The sequence below is a fragment of the Tenrec ecaudatus genome, chromosome 2 (assembly GCF_050624435.1).
Source record: "Tenrec ecaudatus isolate mTenEca1 chromosome 2, mTenEca1.hap1, whole genome shotgun sequence".
In the NCBI taxonomy this organism is placed as follows: Eukaryota; Metazoa; Chordata; class Mammalia; order Afrosoricida; family Tenrecidae; genus Tenrec; species Tenrec ecaudatus.
In genome coordinates, this window is record NC_134531.1 from 209211690 (window position 1) to 209234717 (window position 23028).

Sequence of the window (23028 nt, forward strand, 5' to 3'; positions counted from 1 at the left end):
TTCTAGAATGATTACACAGTCCACGATACATTTCTAAACAAAAAACTGGTGAAAATGTGCTTATTTTCTATATACCAAGAGGAAGATTAAGGGAACTAAATTCCAGCAAGGAAAGCCAACTCCCCACACAAATGCCTTCACAAGACTTGTATCTCCGTTACTAAAGCCAAGCTCCGACCAACCAAGAATCTCAGCAAGAACCAGACTGGTGTGTGAGCCTCCTTACCTAGTCCCAGCTGACAGCAGTGCGTGTGTGGTCTGGAACGGCACACTGAAGGTCAAGGCAATGACAGTTGAGTAGATGGACCATGGGCAGTCAATCGACACCTGCAAAGACCAAGCATGAGGTGAGGCCGCACAGGCACCACTACACTGCTCCCAATTTGCAGCATCTGCCAATTCACTAGACATTTGATCATCACGCAGACCACGAGCCCCTCCTTAAACACATGTGTAGATAGACAGGAGAGGAGCCGCTGAGATCCAGAACTGGCAAAAAGTCACGCATCACATCAGGGCCTTGACATTAGGGAGCACAGATGGGGGCCAAGCACCAAGTCCATGTCGGTACAGTTCTCACACTTCCACGGCCAAAGTGCTTTCAAAGTTCGTCAATCACTAACCACTTCAAAGTCAAATAAATGACCTGAACATCGATTCCCTAAGATGCTGCAAACAGGAACTGAAAACCAGTCCCCCACTGTGGGGGGTGCAGTTAGGTCAAGCTATCAATTCCTTTAAGGACAGGCATTAGGTCTCAAACGTCCTTGTCCTTCCCACTGACGGCACCACCGAGTGCACAGCGCACAGAACAGCACTCACTCTGCACTGACTCCGGGCTCTTTGAGTGGAATGACTCTCTTCTTTGCCTCTGAGTCTGCTCATATTCCCTCAGTGTTGTCCTGCTTGATACTTGGCGCCCTGGTCTCTTCAGGATGACCACCATTCTCATTCTCTGTCTACTCTGGGGTGTACGTAAGGGCTCTCTACACCTGGGTGTCCAAGACGGCTCCAAGTTGAGACTGGTGTTACAGAGGAGACTCTCTCAACCACAATGACAGCAACATATTGCACAAAGTCACAGAGCTGTCAGCTTCAGTGATGCCACCCTTAAGGCCCTCAATGATAAGGTGCTTGCCTCACTAAGCTCATCTATGTTCCAGTGGATGAGAACAGAAGCATGCCATCCATTGCACTCTCTGGCCTCCTCTAAAGGACACGCGGATGGCCAGCCGCGATGTCACAGCCCCTCCCATGAGCCTGAAGCATCCACTCAACCCCCGACAACACCCCTTCCCTTCCGTCCCTCTTTCCCTTTGTTGGGCTTGCTGGGGAGAGCTGTGCTGTTAGAGATGCGGAACCCAAACCCACAGCCCTCCAGCAGCCAGTTCTCTTCTCTGGCCTGTAAAGCAATCCCCTCACAGCGATAAGCCACTGACCACGCCTTACTTTGTGGTCTGTGGTCACCATGCCCTGGCTAGCTGCCGGCCTCTCCGGACAGCTCCCAAGAGGCTCCTTCAGCACAGGCTGGACACTGTCCCCTCGAGATGCGGGAGCTGAAGGCAGTGAGAGGACATCCAGTTCAAACTCAATCAGGTGGTATGCAGGAGCAGCTGGCAGGCTGATGCTTGTGACCTTCCCTGAGGACTGAATCCTGAGCGATGTGTCTGAAAACTTCTCTATGAAAAAAACAGAAAAGGTTTCATGTTCTCTTTCTTAAAGCAAGTGAGCTGACAACTGTGGGGAAGGATGGGTCGAGGAAGGGCTCAGTCGGGAGGAAAGCTGGAAGACCAAGAGCTAGAACGACTCCAGCGCAGGGCAGGGCAGGAGCCCAGGGAGTGCCATTAGTTGGCAGCCTGAAGACTTCTGTGTTTCTCTCCAGAATACCTGCCCCTGTCACCCCACACTCATACCCTGCCTCCAACAGCCCCACAAACTACTGTGTGTCTGCATGGCATCCTTCCCACCACACACCCGCTGGTGGCCAGCAACTCCCCAGAAAGGCAGCACAGGGTCTCCCAGATCCAATGGCCAGAGATTCGGGGAGAAAAGAATTCCAAAATGAGATGTCTAGCCAGTGCCTAAAACAGCTGACTTGTTTGGGGGATTTGGTGTTGGTAGGGGAGGAGTGGGAAGGTGGCAAAGGTTGGCACACAGTGTTTCTTCCACAATGTTTAGTTCTCTAAATGCAGATTAGTAACCATGAAGGGTCACATGCTTTTCCTAGGGTTGCCCCCACATGGAGTGTATATAAATGGTTCTCTTCCTCCCCAGTGGGGGAGTCACCACCCACTCTGGCTCAACGGAGAGCCGTGGGGGGTGGGGGTGGGATTTCAGATGTCACCTGAGTTGCACTGGACACAGGAAGCACACACTTGTCTGACTGTGTGGGCATGATCATGCTTTCATCCTAGCCTCCTCATAAAGCAGTGGTTCTTGGCCTTTCTCATGCAAACACCCTTTCATTATTTTTAGGTATAATGACTGTGTTTTCTTCCATCTTTTTTTTAATCGTTTTATTAGGGGCTTATACAACTTCTATCACAATCCATACATACGTCAATTGTGTAAAGTACATCTGTATATTCACTGTCATCATTCTCAAAACATTTGCTCACCACTTAAGCCCCTGGCATCAGCTCATTTTCCCCCTCCCTCCTCCCTCATGAACTCTTGATAATTTATAAATTATTTTGTCATATCTTGCCCTGTCCCATGTCTCCCTTCACCCACCTTTCTGTCGTCTGTCCCCCAGGGAGGAGGTTATATGTAGATCCTTGTAATTGGTTCCCCCTTTTCACCTCACCCTCCCTCTACCCTCCCAGTATCGCCACTCACACCACTGGTCCTGAATGGATCAACCGCCCTGGATTCCCTGTGTTTCCAGTTCCTATCTGTACCAGTGTACATCCTCTGGTCTAGCCAGATTTGCAAGGTAGAATTGGGATCATGATAGTGGGGGCGGGGGACGGGGAGGAGGAAGCATTTAGGAACTAGAGCAAAATTGTATTTTTCATCGTTGCTACATGGAGACCCTTTCATACCGTCCCCCCCCCCCAACCATAACATTATTCTCTTTGCTACTTCATCACTGTAAGTTTGCTACTGTTATGAATCAGGTGAGCCCTGGGGAAGGGTTGTTCGACCCCCAGGTTGAGAACTGCTGTCATAGAGCATGCTGGTGCTAGAGGACTTTCCAGGACTGCCCCAATCCGATGCCTCTCATCTGGTGGTGTCAGGCGCCTCACCTCTTGTGTTAGAGTAGATGACTGCTCTGTTCTCTGCAGGACACAGGATGAGCATGGCTTCTGCATTGCTGAGTTGGAGACTGTCCCCACTTTTCACTGTATAGTGGCCGGTCGTGACCGTAAACTTGACCTTCTGAGGAATCCCAGCCAAAAGGCTATCTAAAAGGGAAGACACAGCAATTAGCAAGCACCCCTATCCACCATGAAATATGAATTAAGGTCTACCAAGAGGTACAGGACTGGACACAGTTTCCTTCTGTTGTGCATATGGCTGTTATGGGTCGGAACCAACCAACTCCAGGGCACCTAACACCACCACCACCGCGAGGTGCCAGGGAGGTGAGAGTCTTAACTACAAAAAAATTAACTTTCTAAAGGAGAGGCTCCATGAGTTCTCTCAGTTTCACTCCTTTCCGCACTAACTCTAATCTAAATGATCTAACTACAGGGCTTATGGGAAGAGCCCTGAGGAGATCTTATCACCACCGAGTCCTCCGGACAGTAAGAGAGCCAGACTGCCGGCAGACTAGTCAGCTTCCGGCTCAGGATGTCGGGCTCAGAAGCCGTGGATAGCTAGGAGTGCCACGGACTCCTACACGGGGCTAGAGGTGCAAGAAGGGCAGGTGTTTCTGAGGGGCTGCTGTCGGGCAGGCAGAAAGAGGGAGGCAAACATTTAGCCTTTGAAAGGAAATAAGCAGGACGTTAAATGTATTTTCTGATACTCGGCTAACTTTTCTTATGTTCAGGTACACCATGGTAGTTGAGAGCTGAGCAGAGCCCCCCAGGGCGCCGGGGACCATTCAGGAAACACAACATCCAATGAAAGCAGCACAGGCCCCTCCCAGCGCCCATGCCGACTCACCAGCAAGGGGCTCCACGTGAAGCTGGGGCTCCTGCGAGTACACGTCGTATTGCACGATGGGGTAGACGTGAGGGAGGACAAACCACAGGGGGCCCACGGAGGCGCACAGCTGCCGGAGCGTGTAGGTTCCAGGTTCTTTGGCCTAGAGTGAAGTGCAGCATTTGGAAGCACGTCAAGCCCTAAGCCAGGGATGAGCTTTCCGAGGGAAAGCTGCGGTTCTCAGTGCTTAGGTTTGTCTGTCCCCTCATGCGAAGGTCTTTTTGAGAAGCAGATGCCTATGCCCAGACATCGGCTGTGGAATGGAACGCCACATTCCATCCTCCACAGGTATTTAACTAAGACCTCCCTCCTCTGAGACAAGACTCAGAGCATATGTCACCAAAAACCAAGTCAGAAGTCTCTACTCGTGGCTGTACTTCTGACTAGCCAAGTCCTTGTGAGTCAGTGGAACTCAGCAGTGCTGAAGACATGCTGCACCGGGGAAACAGTGACACCAGAATGAATCAGAAGCACCTGACCCAGCAGCCACATAAAGAAAATAAGGATAACCTGAAAGCATGCCACCTTCTTTAAATGCACTCATTCAACCAACAAGGAGGGTGCATTTCTAAGAAGCAGGGGAAAGGCTAACCAAACCCCACGGGACCTGAAATAAATCTGTGCTAAGAAGTGCATTCAAAATTTTATCAACCGCATTAAAGTTGCATAAGTAGAACAGTTTTTAAATGCTGTCTATTTTTCTTTAAGGATACAGATAAAACCCAGGGAACAGAACAGAGGATTGGCCTCAGTCCTCGACATGCTCCAGAAAATTCTCTCGGACTGTGTCATTCTCCGCCCTCACACACCTGAGTCCTGAACAGGACCTTATTGGCCCCCGGCTCCAGCGTCACGCTGCTGCACTTGAGCACGTGGGCCCCGTCCTCCAGAGCCACTGTAGAAGGCACGTCTAGCGAAGAGCTGCTCTCCTGCCTTCTGAGGAGCATGTGCACGTTCTTGCAGATGATCCCTGTGGTGTTCAAGGAGTTATCCGACGGACTTCTCTCAAACATCTCGTACAATTCCAGTGCCGGCAAACTGTTCTGGGACGCGGGGAAGGGCGCAGGCTCCTGGGGAAAGTGAATGATGCCGTTGGACGTCTTATGCTTGGTGAGCCACTCCGCAGTCTTTCGGTAGTTGTTCTTCTCGATGCTGAAGTGAACGTTGACAGTAATCTGCTCCACGTGGATGGGGATGGGCATCTGGCTCCACAGCATTATCTCCACCGAAAGGACGCCGCCCACGTGGACCACGGCATTCGATGGGTCGAAATGGAGACTCTTCAGTCGTGCAAAAGAGTGCATAGGCAGGACAATTTTATGGCCTGTAAAGACAAGTGACAGGTTCTGTTTCCCAAGTACCATGGTTCTCAGCCTTCCTCATGCGTGACCCTTTAAGACAGCTCCTCATGTGGTGGTGACTCCCCCAAACCATAAAATCATTTTGTTGCAACTTCATCACTGTCATTTTGCTACTGTTATGAATTGGGCGACTCCTGTGAAAGGGTCATTGGGCCCACAAAGGGGTTGCGACACACAGGTTGAGAGCCGCTGTCTAGCAGCACCCTGGACACGCTCAATGTGAAGGGGAGCAGAAATGTGCAACTACTCTTCAAAACTCCCTGACCTCAGGCCACCTTCCCGCTGGCAATAGAGCCACTCGGGTAAAAACCACCACAACAAGCAAGGAACAAACCCGCTGCAGCCCAGGTGGTTCTCACCCACTACGCTCCTACAGGGCAAAGCAGAACTACTCCTCGGTGTTTCTGAGACGGTGCGGCTGTACCGTACTTGATCACCTATCTTTCTCCTACTGAGTGGGCTCCAGCCTGTGACCTGGTGGTTAGCAGTCTGGCGCTTAACCCACGGCACCACCAGGACTCCTGTTTTGTCACGAGTGGAATACAAACAAATGCCTACACAAGTCTCCAAAATCAGAAAATCTAGAAAGGGAGAGGAAGAAAGAGGAGCTGATGCCAAGGGCTCAAGTAGAAAATGTTTTGAAAATGATGATGGCAATAGAAGTACAAATGTGCTTGATAAAACTGATGTATGGATTATTATAAGAGCTCTAAGAGCCCCCAATAAAATTACTTATTAATAAAAAACAAACAAAGAAATCACAAAATCTGAAGAGAGTAAGGTTTCCAAGTTCTGTTTGAACAAACCTAAGAGAGATGCAAATCAATCCGCCCTTCAATTTCAAAGTGCCACATCCAAATGGCCTGATCTTCGAGTTGTGTCAAGGAATCCCAACACCTTCCCACTCACTTAGGAAATCCTCAGGGAAAGTCATCCGACCACCCCCAAGCATACCAGGAAATGAGTCTCGTGTTTACAGTTCACAAAATCAGGCACAGAAGTGAGGGCCCTGCCCGCCCTCCCAGGACAACAGTGAGTGTCTGGCTCTGTTTTCCCAAAGGGGGAGTCCCCTACCGCTCTCTCCAGTCCCTCCCCTCCCATCTACAAACGCCAGATTTCAATGAGAGAAACTCCATGGTGGCAGGCCTGCCCACGAAGTACTGGTTAAACAAGAGCCAACCAATGAAAGAGCTGATGGGTAAGATCAGGAGAGAACAGCAGTCAGTTATGGAGCATCTTCCTCCTGCAGAGCCTCCAAGGGGCCGAGGAAGGACACTCTTATCACAGGCAGTTCCTCCAAGCAAACATGGTCCTGCACGGTGCAACAAGTGACCAGCCTGGCACATCTCAGGGTCTGAAGAAGCACACAATCTCCTCCCAAGAAACACGCTCGCTCCACTCGACTGAACAGCACCCGAGTGGTCCCTGACCGGGTCCATCCGGAGCCAGAACCTCTGGGAACACTGGTTCTGGAGTGGTTAGTGACTACTTTAAATGAGCGCTCTTCTTGATAGACTAAAGCCAAAGAGGTAAACTTTACAACACATTTCACACAGCACTATAGTATATTTGCCAGAATTTTTCAACGGAATCTCAGCCTTTCAGCTCTAACTTCCAGTTTATGGTCCAACAGGCAAACAATCCAACTGCAGGATATTGGAAACTCTGTGAGGCAGCTGCCAGTGTCTTCAAGAAGTCGATGTCTTACAGACCAAAGGTGCATCACCTCGTCCAGGGACAAACAAAACGTGGTATTCATACAATGGATATTATCCCGCCATAGAGAAAGGTGTCCTGATGCATGCTACCACGTGAATTAGCCTCGAAAACTGTGCAAAATGAAAAAAATCAGTCACAAAAAACCACTGTGTGGCTTTGTTTCTAGGAAAGCCCCAGAAAGACAAATTTAGTGAGATGGGAAATAGGTGCGTGGCTGCCTGGGCGGGGAGGTTCAGGAGGGAACGAGGAGGCAATGTACATAGGCGAGAAGCAAGCATCGACTGTGTGAGCTGTGAGCCCCGGCTCCCTGAGCCACTACAGAGAGAGGCAGTAGTCAGAGTGAAGGGGAGAGCTAGTTCAGTAAGGGTTGAGTAAGAAAAGTCAACTGTATTATGTGATCCTCCAATGGAACCTATTAAATTGTCATTTTAAAAACCATGCCTGAGACCATTAGGGAGATCTGACTCTAGAGTCCTTGGTCACAAACACAGGAAACGTGTTCATTCTCTGCGTGTGACGCGTGCATGCCTAGGAGAATGTTATTATTTGGGGAACATGTACATAAAAAGGTGCAGGTGAGGTCAGGATGCTTCTTTGAAGTTGAGCAAAATGCTAGCAGTTGTTGAATACAATTGATTAGTATACATTGTATTATTCCTTCCCGGTTTTTATGTATTTGGAAGTTTTGTAATAAATAAAGTTTCAACCACCAGTCTTACCTGGGCTCTCTGTCTGCTGGCTGGCAAAGCTGAGGATCTCTTGGCAGAAGTATTTCCTTTCCTCCTCTGTTAAGTGAGTATCGCTGGCTAAGAGGCTACTGGTCTGCAGGTAGCTGAGTGGAGAGTTAAGGGCACAGAGCGACTTCCCAAGCCCTTTTGGAGGGTACCCACAGGTCTTCTTTTCTTACATTATTAGGAATTCAAAGGCAGATAAAGGATATCGACCAGGTAATTAATTGGTATTCCACACACTGACACTCTACACAAATACAAGGTTGGATTTTTAATTAGTAGGGGTTTACTAAGCTTTTAATTGGGAGTACCGCTGCTATAAAAATAGCAATGTTCTTATTTGAGGGAACTATTAAAGGATACTTTTCAACCTGTCCAAGGTGTTTCTGACACTCGGCTAACTGCTTCCTGGTGTGTGTGATGGGCAGTGCCCAGCCCTCAGCCAGGTAGTTTTTCAAGGCTCCTTGAAGGTAAGGCTCAGCCTTCTGTGGAGACTTTTTCCTCCTTGCAAAGCCAACAAATCAAAGTTTTCTTCATGCTCATGATAATGATAAACGCAGACATCACCTCTGCTGGCCTGTTCTCCTCCCTTCACCACCCAACCTGGTGATGGAGCGCCCCCTTTAGGCACTCCTTCTCTACCCGGCCCCTCGGGTGACCAGGAATACTGACCCGCCTGAGGTAAAGATCTCAAGTTCGGGCTCGTGGGATAGCCCCACACCGCAGTCTAAAGCCTCACACCGCAGTCTAGATTCAGATTCACGTACTATTCAAAGAACTTTGACATCTGAATTTCAGGATAAGACTTCACTTGTTCACCCAAAAGACAAGAAAACCAAGGACAAAAGAAAGCAAGGGCTATGCTCTCAGGTAAGTAAGCTAGCTAGTAATAGAGCTATTGGAAGGTCCTGGGCTTGGCACTACACTGCTTCATGAAGCTGCATCGACACAGACACAGTCTCTGTGACACAGCAGAGGGAACTCCACACTAAGACGCAGCAGAGCGCTATGTGGGCTTGCGGGGCTTACAGAGAGCATGGGGGTGTTAAACAGCAGCACATACCACCCCAGGGAGACTCTCCGTCCAATTTAAACTTTAAAGAGGCTAAACATAAAACCAAGGCAAAGCTGACAGCACAAAGGAAGTGGAACTTGCCAGCGTCTCCGTGACAATGTGGAGCCTCCCCTGCCTACAAGTACGGAATTCCAGCTCCCGATAAAGACCAACAAAAAGTGTGCTCATTCTCTCTAGAAATCCTTGGAAGACATTCCAGCTTTTACTGCTCTACTGTGGCAGGAAGAATTCGCATATCCTCAAATAAATTCTCAAATGTTTAAACCCATTAAACTACCTACCGTATATACTCATGTATAAGCCAAGTTTTCCAGCACATTTTTAATGCACTTTTGTGGTCATATTAGGTGCCTTGGCTGACATTCTAGTCGGCTTATACTTGAGTATATATGGTATATTAGTTTTTGCACTCTCTAGTCTGTCTTTGAAAGAAGTCAGAATCTCTAATATGTCTCTACTTACTATCGCTGACAAAAGGCCTGTCAACCCTAGACCTAGACAGGACCCTGACAGGAACACCCAGGGTCTCTCCCAGGGGCTCGTGGACAGGGGCCAACAGTCATGTGGCTGCTGTGTGGCGAGGCTAGGGACAGGCCCCAGTCTTCTGACTAGCAGCCACATGCTACCCTGTACCTCACTGTCTTGGAATCCACTGTTTGTCCCTCCCAATCAAGTGTTCCACCTGATCAAACCTACAGCCCTGAAGCTGTGATTCCTCTATTCCCTTAAGGAGTAACTTACTCCCAGGACACACTGGATGGGGATTCAGGAGGGCCAATTCCAGCCCTGGCTCCACCATTAATTAGCTGTGTAACAAGTATACATTACAGCCACATCTGGAAAACTAATGGCTCACTTAGCTGACCCAAGAATCCCCTTCCAGTCCATTCTTACCAGGGAAAATACACTATTCTTTCCCGTTTTAGCAGTTGTAATTAACTACCAATATCAGATTTTAAAATATTGCTTTAAATACACTTTTGTATATTTAAATGTGTGAAAAAAAATCAGAACAAACGTCCTTTTCCCCATATAATTTGTAGATCTTTCCAAAGCTTTGAAACAGCCAACATTTCTTCAGTGAAGACGTATTTTACCCACCCACTAAGAGGATGCTAGGTTTTGAGTCTTGTCTCTGGAAGGAACCTTCGAAGCTGGCTCTGGAATGGGAATGCATGCAGCATTTGGACCGCAGCCAGTCTCAGCTTGCCTCTCTCCCTAAGGGTCTACTGCCCAGTTACTTATTACATGACTGGCCCTGGCATCTTCAATCCCCCCAAGAAGCAGCTGATATGTACCAGATAATATGCCATGGAAAAAGACATTTAAGAGTCTGCATTTCAATTTATCTGCCACTAATTAACTGCCTTTATAACTTTTAAAATAAAAACAATCTCAAAGACAACAAGCTGAAATCTTTCCACTTGGCTTTCAGACTCAATTTGTTTAAAAAGGTAATTAGGTAATAGAACCTAAGTTTTTCAATGTATACATTTATGCACACTTTATATTGTCTACACATAACAAATCCTCTAGTATTAACAATAAAAATTCAAGATGAATTACATGTAAAACTCTGCCAAATCCTTTCCAACGAACTTAGCTGACCGGATCCTCCCAATACTTGTGTACATTTCGATGGTGGCATGGGACAGACCCTGTGGGACAGTGAAAGCACAGTTATATGTCTGAGCACTTCGTGCTGGACAAGTCCTACACTGACGTACTCAAAGCAGAAGCCTAAGGTATTGTATCATTGCAACACTTGTTTACTTGGCACCTGTGTGTCATTTAAATTATACTTAATGTACACCAAAGTATGTTAACATATAAGTCATGAAGTATAATAACAAAAAAATACTCACGAATTCTCCAGGTGGAAAACATAAAACTATTCAACATACCTTCCACGTGTGGGTTGCCTTTTTGATATTTCCCTCTACTTTTATACAACATTGACATACCATTAGAACAGCAGTTCTCAACCCGTGCATCGTAACCCCTTTGGGGGTCAAACAATCCTTTCACGGGGGTGGCCAGATTCATAACAGCAGAAAAATTACAGTTATGAAGTAGCAATGAAAATAATTTTATGGTTGGGGGTCACCACCACATGAGGAACTGCATTAAAGGGTTGTGGCATTAGGAAGGTGGAGAACCACTTCATTAAAAGCTACTATTAAATGCTCTCAAGTGAACCGCATGCCCAGGGCAAATGCTAACCCCACCCCCCGCCCCCAAGCTTCTAAGTACACTGCTTTCAATCAAGCATCATAGCTCTGCCTAAAGACAAACTCTTTTGACATCTGAAACAATTCATTACCATCCCTTAGAATTCCTATTCTACTAAATGAGCAAACACATGTTAAATAAAGCTATAAATATTCAAAGATTCTTTTGTGCCATTATGGATACTAATAAATATTAATGAACAATTGCATGTTTCATCTACAAATTCTCAGGGTATCAGAAAGGTTGAAAGGCCAACAAGAAGGGGGTCCCCTATCACCAGTTGAGGCCCTCCCCACTAGGGATAGCACAAGTCTCCAAGAGACAAACTGCTCCACGGTGGACTGTGGCCCTGCCATACTTACTAGGTAGTGTTTTTCAAAAGCTTCCACTGACGATAACGCTTCTTTGAGTTTCTTATAAGGACTCTGAGCTGTGTTGGCTTGAACAAAAAAGAATGAAGACATCTTATTCTCTATTGTGTATGCTCAGTCACATGGCTCACACTCAAAACCGCACACCAAAATCACTGCCATGAAGTCCATTCTGGCTCACTGCCACTCTGAGACAGAGTAGAACTGACCCTGCGTGGCCCTGGGGTCATGCCTCTTAGGGGAATAGAAAGCCTCCTCTCTCTCCCGTGGAGTGGCGGGTGGCTCCAAGTGCTGGCCTCGCCGTTAGCAGCCCAGTGTGCAATCCACTGTGCCCCCAGCGCTCGGTGTCAAGTCCTCTGGAAGTCCGCCACGCTGAGTAGGCGGTGCATACGACAGAGGCGGCTGTGCCAACCGAATCCATGACTAAAGACATTATTTCCCAATTAATGTATTTGTGAAATTGTGTAAGGCCTTCACAGAACACGTTCTCTCATCTTTGAGGCTGGAGTTTTAAAAACACATACAGGCATACCTAAGCGATATAGCATGCTTAGTTCCAGAGCACTTCCGTAAAACAAACATCACAGAGTTGCCACAAACCTTCAATTTGAGGAGAAAAAAAGAGAATCTACGTAGCCCAATAAAGCAAAACATAATAAAACAAGGTATGCCTGTATTTCAAAGCCAAGTCAATCAAATTGTTCCCCAAATTAAGTTAAATTGAGTGCAACGTCAGTGTTCCACAGTGCACCCTGAAAATGCACTTACTTTAGCTGGAGCCCTTTCTGCATACTATAGCACCAAATCCCTCTTACAGTGCTCGCTCCGAAAGAGAATGGGTGACATTCCTTTCAAAACGCGGTGTCAACCAGGAGTGATTATGGTGAAAAGGACGTATGTGTGTGTGCATGTATCTAGCCACTGTGAGGGAAAAGATCGGCAATCGTTTAGCGGGAATAGCTGGCATCTAACTTCACATGGAGATGCAGAAAGTTGTGATCAGCTGAACTACTGGAGAAACGAAAATATTCTTTACCTTCTCATTTCTTCAATTATTTCCAACATTTCATTATGTTATTAAAAGGTAAAATAAAATGTATTAATGTGATGTGCGAGTAGCAAAAATAAAAACATATCCAGAATCAAAGTGCTTCTGACTGGTCACAGCACGCAGCCCTATGAGAGGAGGAGTGCCCCAAGAGGTGTCCAAGGTGCTTCCTGTTCTGAAGCAGACGGCCGTGTCTGTCTCCGAGGGCGTAGCTGGTAGGCGCTACCTGCCAGCCTTTTGTCAGCAGCCGGGCATTTTAACTACTGCATGACTTGGGCTCCTTGGGAAAGCTAACAGTGAGTACACTCCTTCCCACAGTGAGTAGGTCTCTTCTTCGACCTCGGGGAAACGGGCCATGTTACAAACAACATTTTCACGACTTTCCACAGGCCCCCTCATGTTTCTAAAAGTACCTGTTTCTGGTCGTTCAGCGCCCAAACCTGCCAAAAGGTCAACTGTCCTGTTGAGGTCCTCTGAGTCCGGTCCTTTTTCTGACACGAGTCCACACAGATAGCCAAGGGACTTAAGCTGTTGCAATAAAGCCACAATCTCAGTAAGAGTAAGCTGAATATCCACACATTTAAGTGTAAAACTTAAAAGCTAAAAGGCTAGAAGACATTTACGTTTCAAATCAAAAGAATCCTTCTCTAAAAATAAAAATAACTCATGGAAAGATGAATTCTCGACTCCCAGACCACAGTTCCCCGAGTGGCTCTGAGGGAGTAACCCTCTGTGCACGCCGCCACATCCACTAAACTTCCAGGGTGCCTGACTGCTCCACCAGCCCCAGACTCCGCTTCCCTTCTGGCGCCACTGCCAACACCTGCTCAGACGTCACTTCCCAGACTCAGGCCATGGGTCGGGCTTCCCCATGCACTGCTCGCCCGCCTCTCACCAAATCCTTTTTCCAGATGTGCAACATGGGCAAGCAACCCCTCGATTCATTATATAAATGATTTCAAATTTATTTTTGGCCAATGTATGTTCAGAAACATTTCATGGTTTCCAAATGTGTGACCACCCCCACATTCAGTTCCAAGAACCCCCCCCCCATTCAGGTGCACAACCCCATATGAGGTCATAACCCAATTTAGGAAGCTTGACATAGCCTCGCAGCTCCACCAAGTGCTTGATGGCTGCTTTAGAAATGGCTACAGACAGGGGAGCCACACAGGTCCGGTTACCTTCTCTGTGGCGTAGCTCCACAAGCCCACAGTGTGCGCGATGTTTGAGTCTATCTGTGCTCGGTCGCAGCAGCCTTCTATCCTCTGCAGCACCTCCAGACAGCTCAAAAACACCCAGCAGTCCAGAGCCCCGGGGGGGACAGACACCTGAGAGGGCACACAGGTGGGCATGTGGTCAGCACGCAGAGCTTTCAGACAGCCGAGCAGCCACCTACTCTAAGGGCAGCATCCTCTGTCAAGCTTGAAGAAAGGACACGAGAGCACTAACAGTCATTGCTGAGTCCAGAAAGGCACGCTCTTCCCCCAAACGTGCTGCTATGGTAAAGAGTGATGTAGCAGGGATATGCCATTCAGGGATGTTATTCTGTAAAAGCTCACAAGGAGGCCAACTTTCACCAGAGAACCTACATTTAGGAACTGGTTCCAGCTCAGTTGGAAGAACAGATGCTACAAGAGGATGGTGGGAGGATGGCAATTTAGCTTTCAGATAACTAGCCGGTCACATGTAAGAAATACCATGTGCAATAGTAGAAATCTGAAAATTAAAGACGAGGTGATTTTTAGCATTACCCAGTTATTTTTTCAGGCACAGTACCGTTGTGTTGTTTTAAAGTTTTTGTTACTTAGGACTATGTGCTGGAATATTTACGGGTAATATCCAATGTCTTACATTTACTTGAAAAATAGCCAATGAGAAGGATGGGGGAGAATGAAATAAGAATCTGGCAGAACTAGTAACTGTTCATTCTAGCATCTGCCCTACTTTTGTACAGCTTTGAGTCTTTATATAGAAAAGTCAAACAAAATAGAAACGCTTCAGAATTGCAGGAGCATCTCCCACTCAGCAGCCCTAGAATGCTGGCTCCCTGTGTGGCGGTGTGAACCAGACGTGTGCCGTGAGACGTTGTCGCACCATTTCCACAGGCAGGGTGGACGATTTTCTTGGTGGCACCACTATCACCGTGTATCTTTTGACTTGTGTATCTTTCATGGCATATGTTCATCAGCATGCTGCAGAAGAGAAAGTGATGGGGGTAGTTCCCACAATGCATAAGGGAAGAGCTTCAGGGGAAGCTGGCTGTATCTGATGTCCTGGAGACACGTGGACACAAAAGAAAATACCTCAAGGCCAGCAGTAAGCATTAAGAACCAACCAGAAAGAACTAAAGTTCCACTGTGCCTATAAAATGTTCCTATAAAACCTAAACGGTAAAATCTTTGAGAGAGTGAAAAGAACTGCAGCAATCTTTTGAAGAGAAAAATTAGCACAGAAAAAGTGCAAAGGCTGCTTTCATCACGTCGTTTTTCTGGTGCGCATTAAGGACCACTGGGGAGGGGTGTGCAGAACAGAGGGCACTGCAGGCCCCAGCTCTAGGCTCTGGGCAGCACAACTGGCTTCCTAATCAATGAGACGAAGGCAGGCTCTGGGGCCAGGCAACCTGGGGACTGTTCCCTTCATCAGACACTACCACCATAGGACCAATCCTGTCACAGCATCTGCCAAGCATACCACCTCTCTTAGGACGCACACAGAGGTCCGGAGGTGGAAGAAAAGCATTTGCAAGACTGTACCCAGTACTTCAGGGCATTGAGGACTTCCGATTTCAAGAAATCCAGAAAGCAGGAAGCAAAAACACAAGAGCCAGAGCAGGGGACCAATGGCAGGGACGGAGGGCTGACAGTGATCAGGCTCAAGTCGGCCAAGTTCCAGGAATAATGTGCCTGCCTGCCTGCCCCTCTAAGCCTGAGGACCACTCTCCAGACAACAAATGAAAAAAAATCAAGGAACAAAATAGCATGGTGACTGGATGGCAGCATACACCCAAATGGAAAAAATCTGGAATGGAAAGCTATATACCAACATGTTCAGAGTATTCATTGCTTAGTGTTGCAATTATGGAATGATAGTGACCTTGGTTTATTTGTGTGCTGTAAAGAACAGGTACTGTTTAGTAAGTTAGGGGAAACGATTTAAGAAATAGCAGCAGTAGTCAGCAACACATCTCCTACAGGTAAAAACCTCTAGCCTCATCACCAGAGGAGATCAAAAGCTGGCAAATAGGGGACAGCAGCCAGGCCTGCATGCCAACAAGTTCATGAGGCAAAGGCTACTGCCTGTGGTTCAGGTGAATGACCCCATTGTGGGGACACAGGATTGTACCTGGAGTAACAACTAGCAATCTCCCCCCAAGAGCCCCATTCTGCTCAGCCCACCCCTCTTCTCTCCAGGAGCTCACATGCTGCACTGTGCTGGCCTCTGCCACCAATTCTTCTCATTATCTTGAGTGCTTTAATTGCCTCTACTTTCAGAGTTCAAGGATCCCTGGTGGGGTAGGGGTTACAAATTGGGCTGCAATCCACAAAGTTAGCAGTTCGAAACACTAGCCACTCTGAGAGAGAAAGATAGGGCTTTATGCTCCTGTAGAAGTTACTCTGGGAAACCCACAGGGCAATTCTACCCTGTCCTATAGGGTTGCTTTGAGTCAGCATCAACTAGATGGCGGTGAGTTTGGGTTTCAGAGTTCCTTCCAGCTTCCTAAATTTCTTATCAACCAATCATTTGAAATTTAAGTTTTCATTGAAAAAAGACACTCGTTGCCATCAAGTTCATGCCTACTCGCAGTGATCATTTAGGGCAGAATAGAGCTGCTCCACCGAGCTTCCAAGACTGTAAACCTTATGGGAGCAGAAATTCTGCCTCATCTTGCTCCTGCAGAGCAGCTGGGAGGTTTGAACCACTGATGTTGTGGTTAGCAGCCCAATGAATAACCAACAAGGCCACCAAGGCTCCCTGAAGAGAATTTAATGTAGGCATTAACCTGATACAGACCTCCTGCAGTTTGAACAACTACAGTGCTGGTTGGTGCTTCCATTCAGCAGACTCACAGTGCCCAACTACGCTACAGTTCCCCCAGGAGGACAGGCACCCTCTTCCTTCCCACAGGGTTACGGCCTGAGCAGGCCAGGCTCCACAGCAGCCAGACTTTCAGCAACAGCACTGCTGACGGTCAGAAAAATGAACGGAACACATTTATTTATACAAGGTAACTGTGATCGTATTTTTTCATTACTTAAAAAAATAAGGCACAAACACAGTGAGAATCATCTAAGGTGCATAGTCGACACTTACAGGCCTGTGACCAATCATCCAGGTGATCCCCTAAATCTAGAGGGCCCTTCCATGTACCAAGAGGCTCCCTCCTGGCCCCTTTTCTCAGTCTAACCCTACACAATTAAGGACTTTTCTCTTTTTTTCACTGTATCTAAGTGAAATCACACAATACTAGTGTGCTGCCTGCACAGGTTCGTGTATAGAGAGAGAATGGGATTTTCCCACTGATTTTTGAAGTCTCCTTGTATGTCCTCTTTTTGTACAAGGCTTCTACCTTAGGAACCAAGTAGGGTTCCCACAGCTTCTGGGATGAGAACTTTCCGAATATTTACTGGCCACTGGATACTCTCTTGTGTGAATAAAAAAACCTTTAAAATGCACTGAAGTGCTTCTGTCTCTTTTGTAAGCTTTTCTTAAACTTTCCCACTTCTCCTGATTTCACAGTATCATCAATGAACAGCAGGAACCAGTTCCCATTTAGCAGCTTTAAAAGTATCCTTTTTCTGATTTCTTTTAACGAGCCTACATGGTGAATGTAGCTCCTCTGATGGCCACTCACCAACGAAGCAGCAGCCGCAGCCCTCAGACCACCAAGCTTCACTATGGCAGAACGTGGGTGCCGCCCCCAGGACTCCTCTAAGCATCACCGGGGCATCCCTATGACAGATACCGTCCTGACCGTGTTCTCCCCTTCAATCTGGTGAAGATGATGGCATGTACACATCATATTTTTCCCTTTCCCTAAAAGTTGCGGGGAAAGCATTGTGAGTGTGACTAAATGTGAGGCCTTTCAGGATGGCAATCTGACAATGTATGTGAAAAGCCCGAAGAGCATGTCTACCCACTGACCTAGAAGTTCTACAGAAACATTCCACATAGGATACAGACTGCTGCCCTGCGACACCTTGTGAACCATCGAAAGGCTCACACAGGGCTAACTCGGTGAGTCTAAACTACGTCTAGAAAAGCTAGATCCCAAAGGAACCACAGTGGCATTTCTTCTGTAGAGCTGTCTGAATTTTGCCAGTTTATAGAGCTTATATTCAACTCTACACCAGTGGAAGAGAACTGTGACAATTTGTCACAGGCAAAAGCTCTGCAGGACACAGTCTGCAGTACCTACAGTGAGCGGAGAACTAGTATACAGGCTGGGTGCTACTCCTTTCGCCTGGGGCAGCTGTAGACTCAGCAGGGCGAGGTAACACACTGGCACCCAGGTAGTAACCCTCTGAGGCAGGGATCCAGGAGGGCTAGAGGGTGGGCTGTCTCCTTAACCTGATCACACTATATTGCCTCCTCATCGCAAACAAACACATCCACTGTATCAGCCAGGTGAATCAATTCAACCAGGAAGCCACTTGCTATAAAAACCACAAAAGCAAATACATCAAACATTTCTTGCTAAAGAAACCTCCTCATCAGATCTAGCTTTTAGAAGGTCATAGCTTTCAAAAGGATTAACATCTGTAAGGGTACCCTTCAAAGTCTTGTGTCCATGCAGCCCATAAGCAGGTTGGCTCCTAGAGTGGCTCTTCCTGGCTTCCCTCGCAGTCCAGAACAGCACCGCTTGGAGCCCTGCACAATGTGGCCAACTGTAAGCAGCATCAAAGACAATCCAGCAAAGAGCCAGCAGGCCTGCTGAACATGAGTCCACATCCGAGAGTGGAATGAAATGTTTAGGAAAAGTAAACCATTTTCCACCTTTTGGACTGTGAGTCTTTCTACAAAAATAACAACTTTAACGCTAAAAATCTCGAGGTGATGGCCAATTGGAAATCTCAGTTAAGATACAACAACAACAAAATCATATATATCAAACAATACCCCCGACGCCCAATGCCAAAACCAAAAAACCAGATAAAGATTCTATGTTGTCAGATGAGAAAGCTGAGAGGATAATTTTGTGCTTGAAGTACTAGGATCACGCTAACTTATTTTTCTGTCTGGAACTTCCGGCCTTTAAAGAAGTACTCTGACAGGCCATCAATAAGGACAATCCTGAATCTAAGATCCGCCTATCTGGTCACATGCATACCCCCAATCTCTCTTCCTATTGTGTGTATATCCATTGTCCCCCTCTCATTGCTATATAACCTATACTGCAACCCCTTCCTGTGACATATGACTTTACCTGTAATTAGTGGGCTTGCACTCCCCCCAAATATATATAGGCCTGGGTCAGCAATAAAAGGTCCCCCTCTCTCGGCTCCTCCCTGAACCTCATGTCAGTTCCCCCTCTCCTGTCCTCACTCCCCAGTTCCCTTTCCCCGTGTCCTCCTTCCCTTCCCTCTCTCCATGTGGACCACCAAGTGGGGCTGAGGTGAGCACTGGTACCATGAACTGTGTCTGCCTGCATTATTTCAATCTGTTCTATCTCTCCTCCCTCGGTGACTTTACCCTAATCTTTACTTACTACCCGTGATGATGCGCGAGGGGCTGGATTCCCCTGCACTCATCGAACTGTGGTGCTTTGTGTGTTCCGTATCCTGGAAGTTCTGACCCTAGTATCTCAAATACACCGGAAGGATCACCCACAGTGAGCAGGGTTCAGCAGAGCTTCCAGACTGAAAACACACTGGGAAGAATTGGGGGACTGGCCAGTGCGGGACTGGCCAATTACGAAGAGGAGAGGCACCCTGACATGGCGCCAGAAGATGAGCCTCAGAATCTGACTGCAGAAGAGCTGTCCCCTCGAAGTAAAGTCAATCTTAATGAAATGGACGGAGTAACTCAAGTTTCGTCGGCTGCTGGGGGACAAGTCAAAAGCGAGAAGAAACAGCTGCGAATGTTCCCTGATGAAAATTCGAGTGTGGCATGTGCAAAGAATGAGTCTAGGAAAATGAGTGGTTAAAAATCAAGTGGAATGCAGTAAGACCAATATCCTGGGTATTAGTGAGATGAAATTGACTGCTATTGGCCATTATGAATCAGACAATCATATGGTTTACTCTTCTGGGATGATAAATTCAAGAGGAATGGCACCCGATTCATCATCAAAAAGACCCTATCAAGATCTAGGATGAATAGAATTCTCTCCACACACCTATCAGGAAGACCACTTTATTCCAATGTATACACCAGCCACTAAAGCTGAACATGAATTCTACCACCAACTGCTGCAGTCCAAAACTGATCAAACATGCAATCAAGATACACCGATAATGACTGCTGATTGGAATGGGAAAGTTGGAAATGAAGAGGAAGAATTGGTCATGGGAAAATATGTACTAAGTGGTAGAAATGACACAAGAAACAGCATGACAGAATTTTGCAAGACCAACAAATTAGTCATTGCAAACATCTTTCATCAATACCACCAATAGTGATTAGTCACACTGATGTCACCAGATGGAATACAAAGGAATCAAATGGATTACATCTCTGGAAGAGGCAATGGAGAAACTCAAGGTCATCAACCAAAGCAAGACCAGGAGTGACTGTGGACTAGACCGATGGTTCATGTGCAAACTCGAGATCAAGCTGAGGAAAGCAAACACACGTACAAGAGCAGAAGTAAACTTGAGTACATCCCATCAGATTAGACGACCTCAAAACAGATCTGAGGCACTGAACACTACGCCTGACAACCAGATGAGCTAATGGAATTACACTATCATCCATGAAGAAAGCAAACGATTGTTGTTAAAAAGACAAGAAATAAAGAAAAGACCAAGATGGATGTCAGAAGAGACTCTGAACTTGCTCTTGAATGCAAACAACTAGAAACTGAGTCTGGAAATAGTGAGGTGACTCACCCAGAGTCATGTAGTCGACTGGTCAGAGTTCACAATACCCAAGTCTTAGTGGGGATCCCATCTAGCATACTCCACTCGGGGTGCCCAGAGGGCAGGATCATTTTAAGGCTCATTTAGAAAAGTTCTTAGATTATACTTCTAAAAGTATTAGCTGTACCATTACTATACTGACTAAACCATTACTAATAATATTTTATAGTATAAAAACTTTCAGTTTGGTGCCCCCATAGAATATTAAATAGGTTTAACACTGGATTTGAAATTTCTCTTGGCCAGATGAACAGAAGTTACCATATGTACTCGAGTGTAAGCCGACCTTAATAGCAGCCGAGGCACCTAATTTTACCACAAAAACTGCATTAAAAATGTGCTGAAAGGATGGTGCCCGGCTATCAAAAGAGATAGTGTCTGGGGTCTTAAAGGCTTGAAGATAAACAAGCGGCCATCTAGCTCAGAAGCAAAAAAGCCCACATGGAAGAAGCATACCAGCCAGTGCGATCACGAGGTGTCAAAGGGACCAGGTATAAGGCATCATGCAAAAAAAAAAAAAAAGAAGAATGTGTGTGTGTGTGTATATATATATATATATATATATATATATATATATATATACACACCACATTGAATGAAGGGGGAAGTGCAGAGTGGAGACCCAAGGCCCAAGAGTCGGCCACTGGAGATCCCCTCATAGAGGGGCTTAGGAGAGGAGATGGGTCAGTCAGGGTGCAAGGTAGTACCGACGAAGAGCACAGCTTTCCCCCAGATCCTGGATGCTTCCTCCCCCCAACTACCATGATCCGAATTCTACCTTGCAGGGCTGGATAGGGCAGAGGTTGTACACTGGTACATATGAGGGCTGGAGGCACAGGGAATCCAGGGTGGACGATACCTTCAGGACCAAGGGTGTGAGGGGCGATGCTGGGAGAGCGTAGGGTGAGTGGGTTGGAAAGGGGGAACTGATTACAGGGATCCACTTGTGATCTCCTCCCTGGGAGAGGGATGACAGAGAAGGGGGGGTGGGGGGAGGGAGACTCCGGATAGAGCAAGATATGACAAAATAATGATGTATAAATTACAAAGGGCACATGAGGGAGGGGGGAGCGGGGAGGGGGGGGGAAAGAGGACCTGATGCAAAGGGCTTAAGTGGAGAGCAAATGCTTTGAGAATGATTGGGGCGGGGAATGTATGGATGTGCTTTATACAATTGATGTATGTATATGTATGGATTGTGATAAGAGTTGTATGAGTCCTTAATAAAATGTAAAAAAAGAAAAGGGAAAAGAAAATGATTAGGGCAAAGAATGTACAGATGTGCTTTATACAATTGATGTATGTATATGTATGGACTGTGATAAGAGTTGTATGAGCCCCTAATAAAACGTTTAAAAAAAAATGTGCTGAAAAACTCGGCTTGTACACAAGCATATACGGTATTTTAGTTAATTGTGAAAGGAAAAATTCTATTTCAGAAATAATCTATTCAGTGCCTAGCATGAATAAAAAATTTAAGAACTGAGTGTTTCTCGTGCCATTTTATTTTGCTTCAGGCAACTACTGTATATACTTGAGTATAAGCCAGCCCAAATATCAGCCAAGGCACCTAATTCCACCACAAAAACTGCATTAAAAATGTGCTGGGAAACTCGGCTTATACATGAGTATATACGGTAATTAGGCAAATGTGGAAAAGTAACATTTTTTTGGATACCAATAACTGCACAGATTTACATAATAAGGTTTGGTTGCTCAACTCTAGCTGTATAGATTTGAGAGGTGAGGACGAGGCTCCACATCCAAACGTCTAGGCAGGGACCACCGACTAGTAGGACAGGCCTGTGCTCCTATAGGACTAGAGATGTTACTTAATTTAAGATGCTTTTGTCTCATTAGTAGATGGGAAGGAAGTGGAGGTGTGTGTTAAGAGGCTAAGCAGATACACACAGTACTTTCAAATCAAGTTAATTCTAGAAGAACTCGTTACAAAGTCTTATCACACTGGTTGGGGCAGATAGTCAGCAAAGCACCAGAGTTGTGTTGAAGACAGCTGAGTTGGCTCCTTCACTTAGGAGTGCATAAGGAATGAATCCTCTCAGTTCTGTGTGCTGTCTGCATGTGCACATGTGCCTTTTCTAGATGAACAAACTTCAAGTTCCCTGATGCTACTCAAACATCCATGCCACCGCAAAACAGCTCCGGAGTTCTTGCGTAAGCCAATCTGTGCAGGCAAATGAAAGCCCACAAACGGGCTACTTTCACACTTGTGTGCACAGGCACATGCATACACTTATTCA

General features: G+C 46.6%; 1 protein-coding gene across 1 annotated transcript in view; it reads right to left on the minus strand.

Moving 5' to 3' along the window:
• The window catches only part of TRAPPC10 (trafficking protein particle complex subunit 10), an 88947-nt gene that overhangs the window by 13649 nt on the left and 52270 nt on the right, over positions 1-23028 (minus strand). The window contains exons 8-18 of the mRNA XM_075542230.1: positions 13871-14017; positions 13100-13214; positions 11630-11706; positions 10602-10693; positions 8324-8464; positions 7949-8061; positions 4959-5473; positions 4111-4252; positions 3249-3407; positions 1450-1679; positions 227-327 (exon numbers count right to left, since the gene is read on the minus strand). Coding sequence (XP_075398345.1) covers positions 227-327; positions 1450-1679; positions 3249-3407; positions 4111-4252; positions 4959-5473; positions 7949-8061; positions 8324-8464; positions 10602-10693; positions 11630-11706; positions 13100-13214; positions 13871-14017 — 1832 coding nt within the window. The remainder of the gene's footprint in view (positions 1-226; positions 328-1449; positions 1680-3248; positions 3408-4110; positions 4253-4958; positions 5474-7948; positions 8062-8323; positions 8465-10601; positions 10694-11629; positions 11707-13099; positions 13215-13870; positions 14018-23028) is intronic.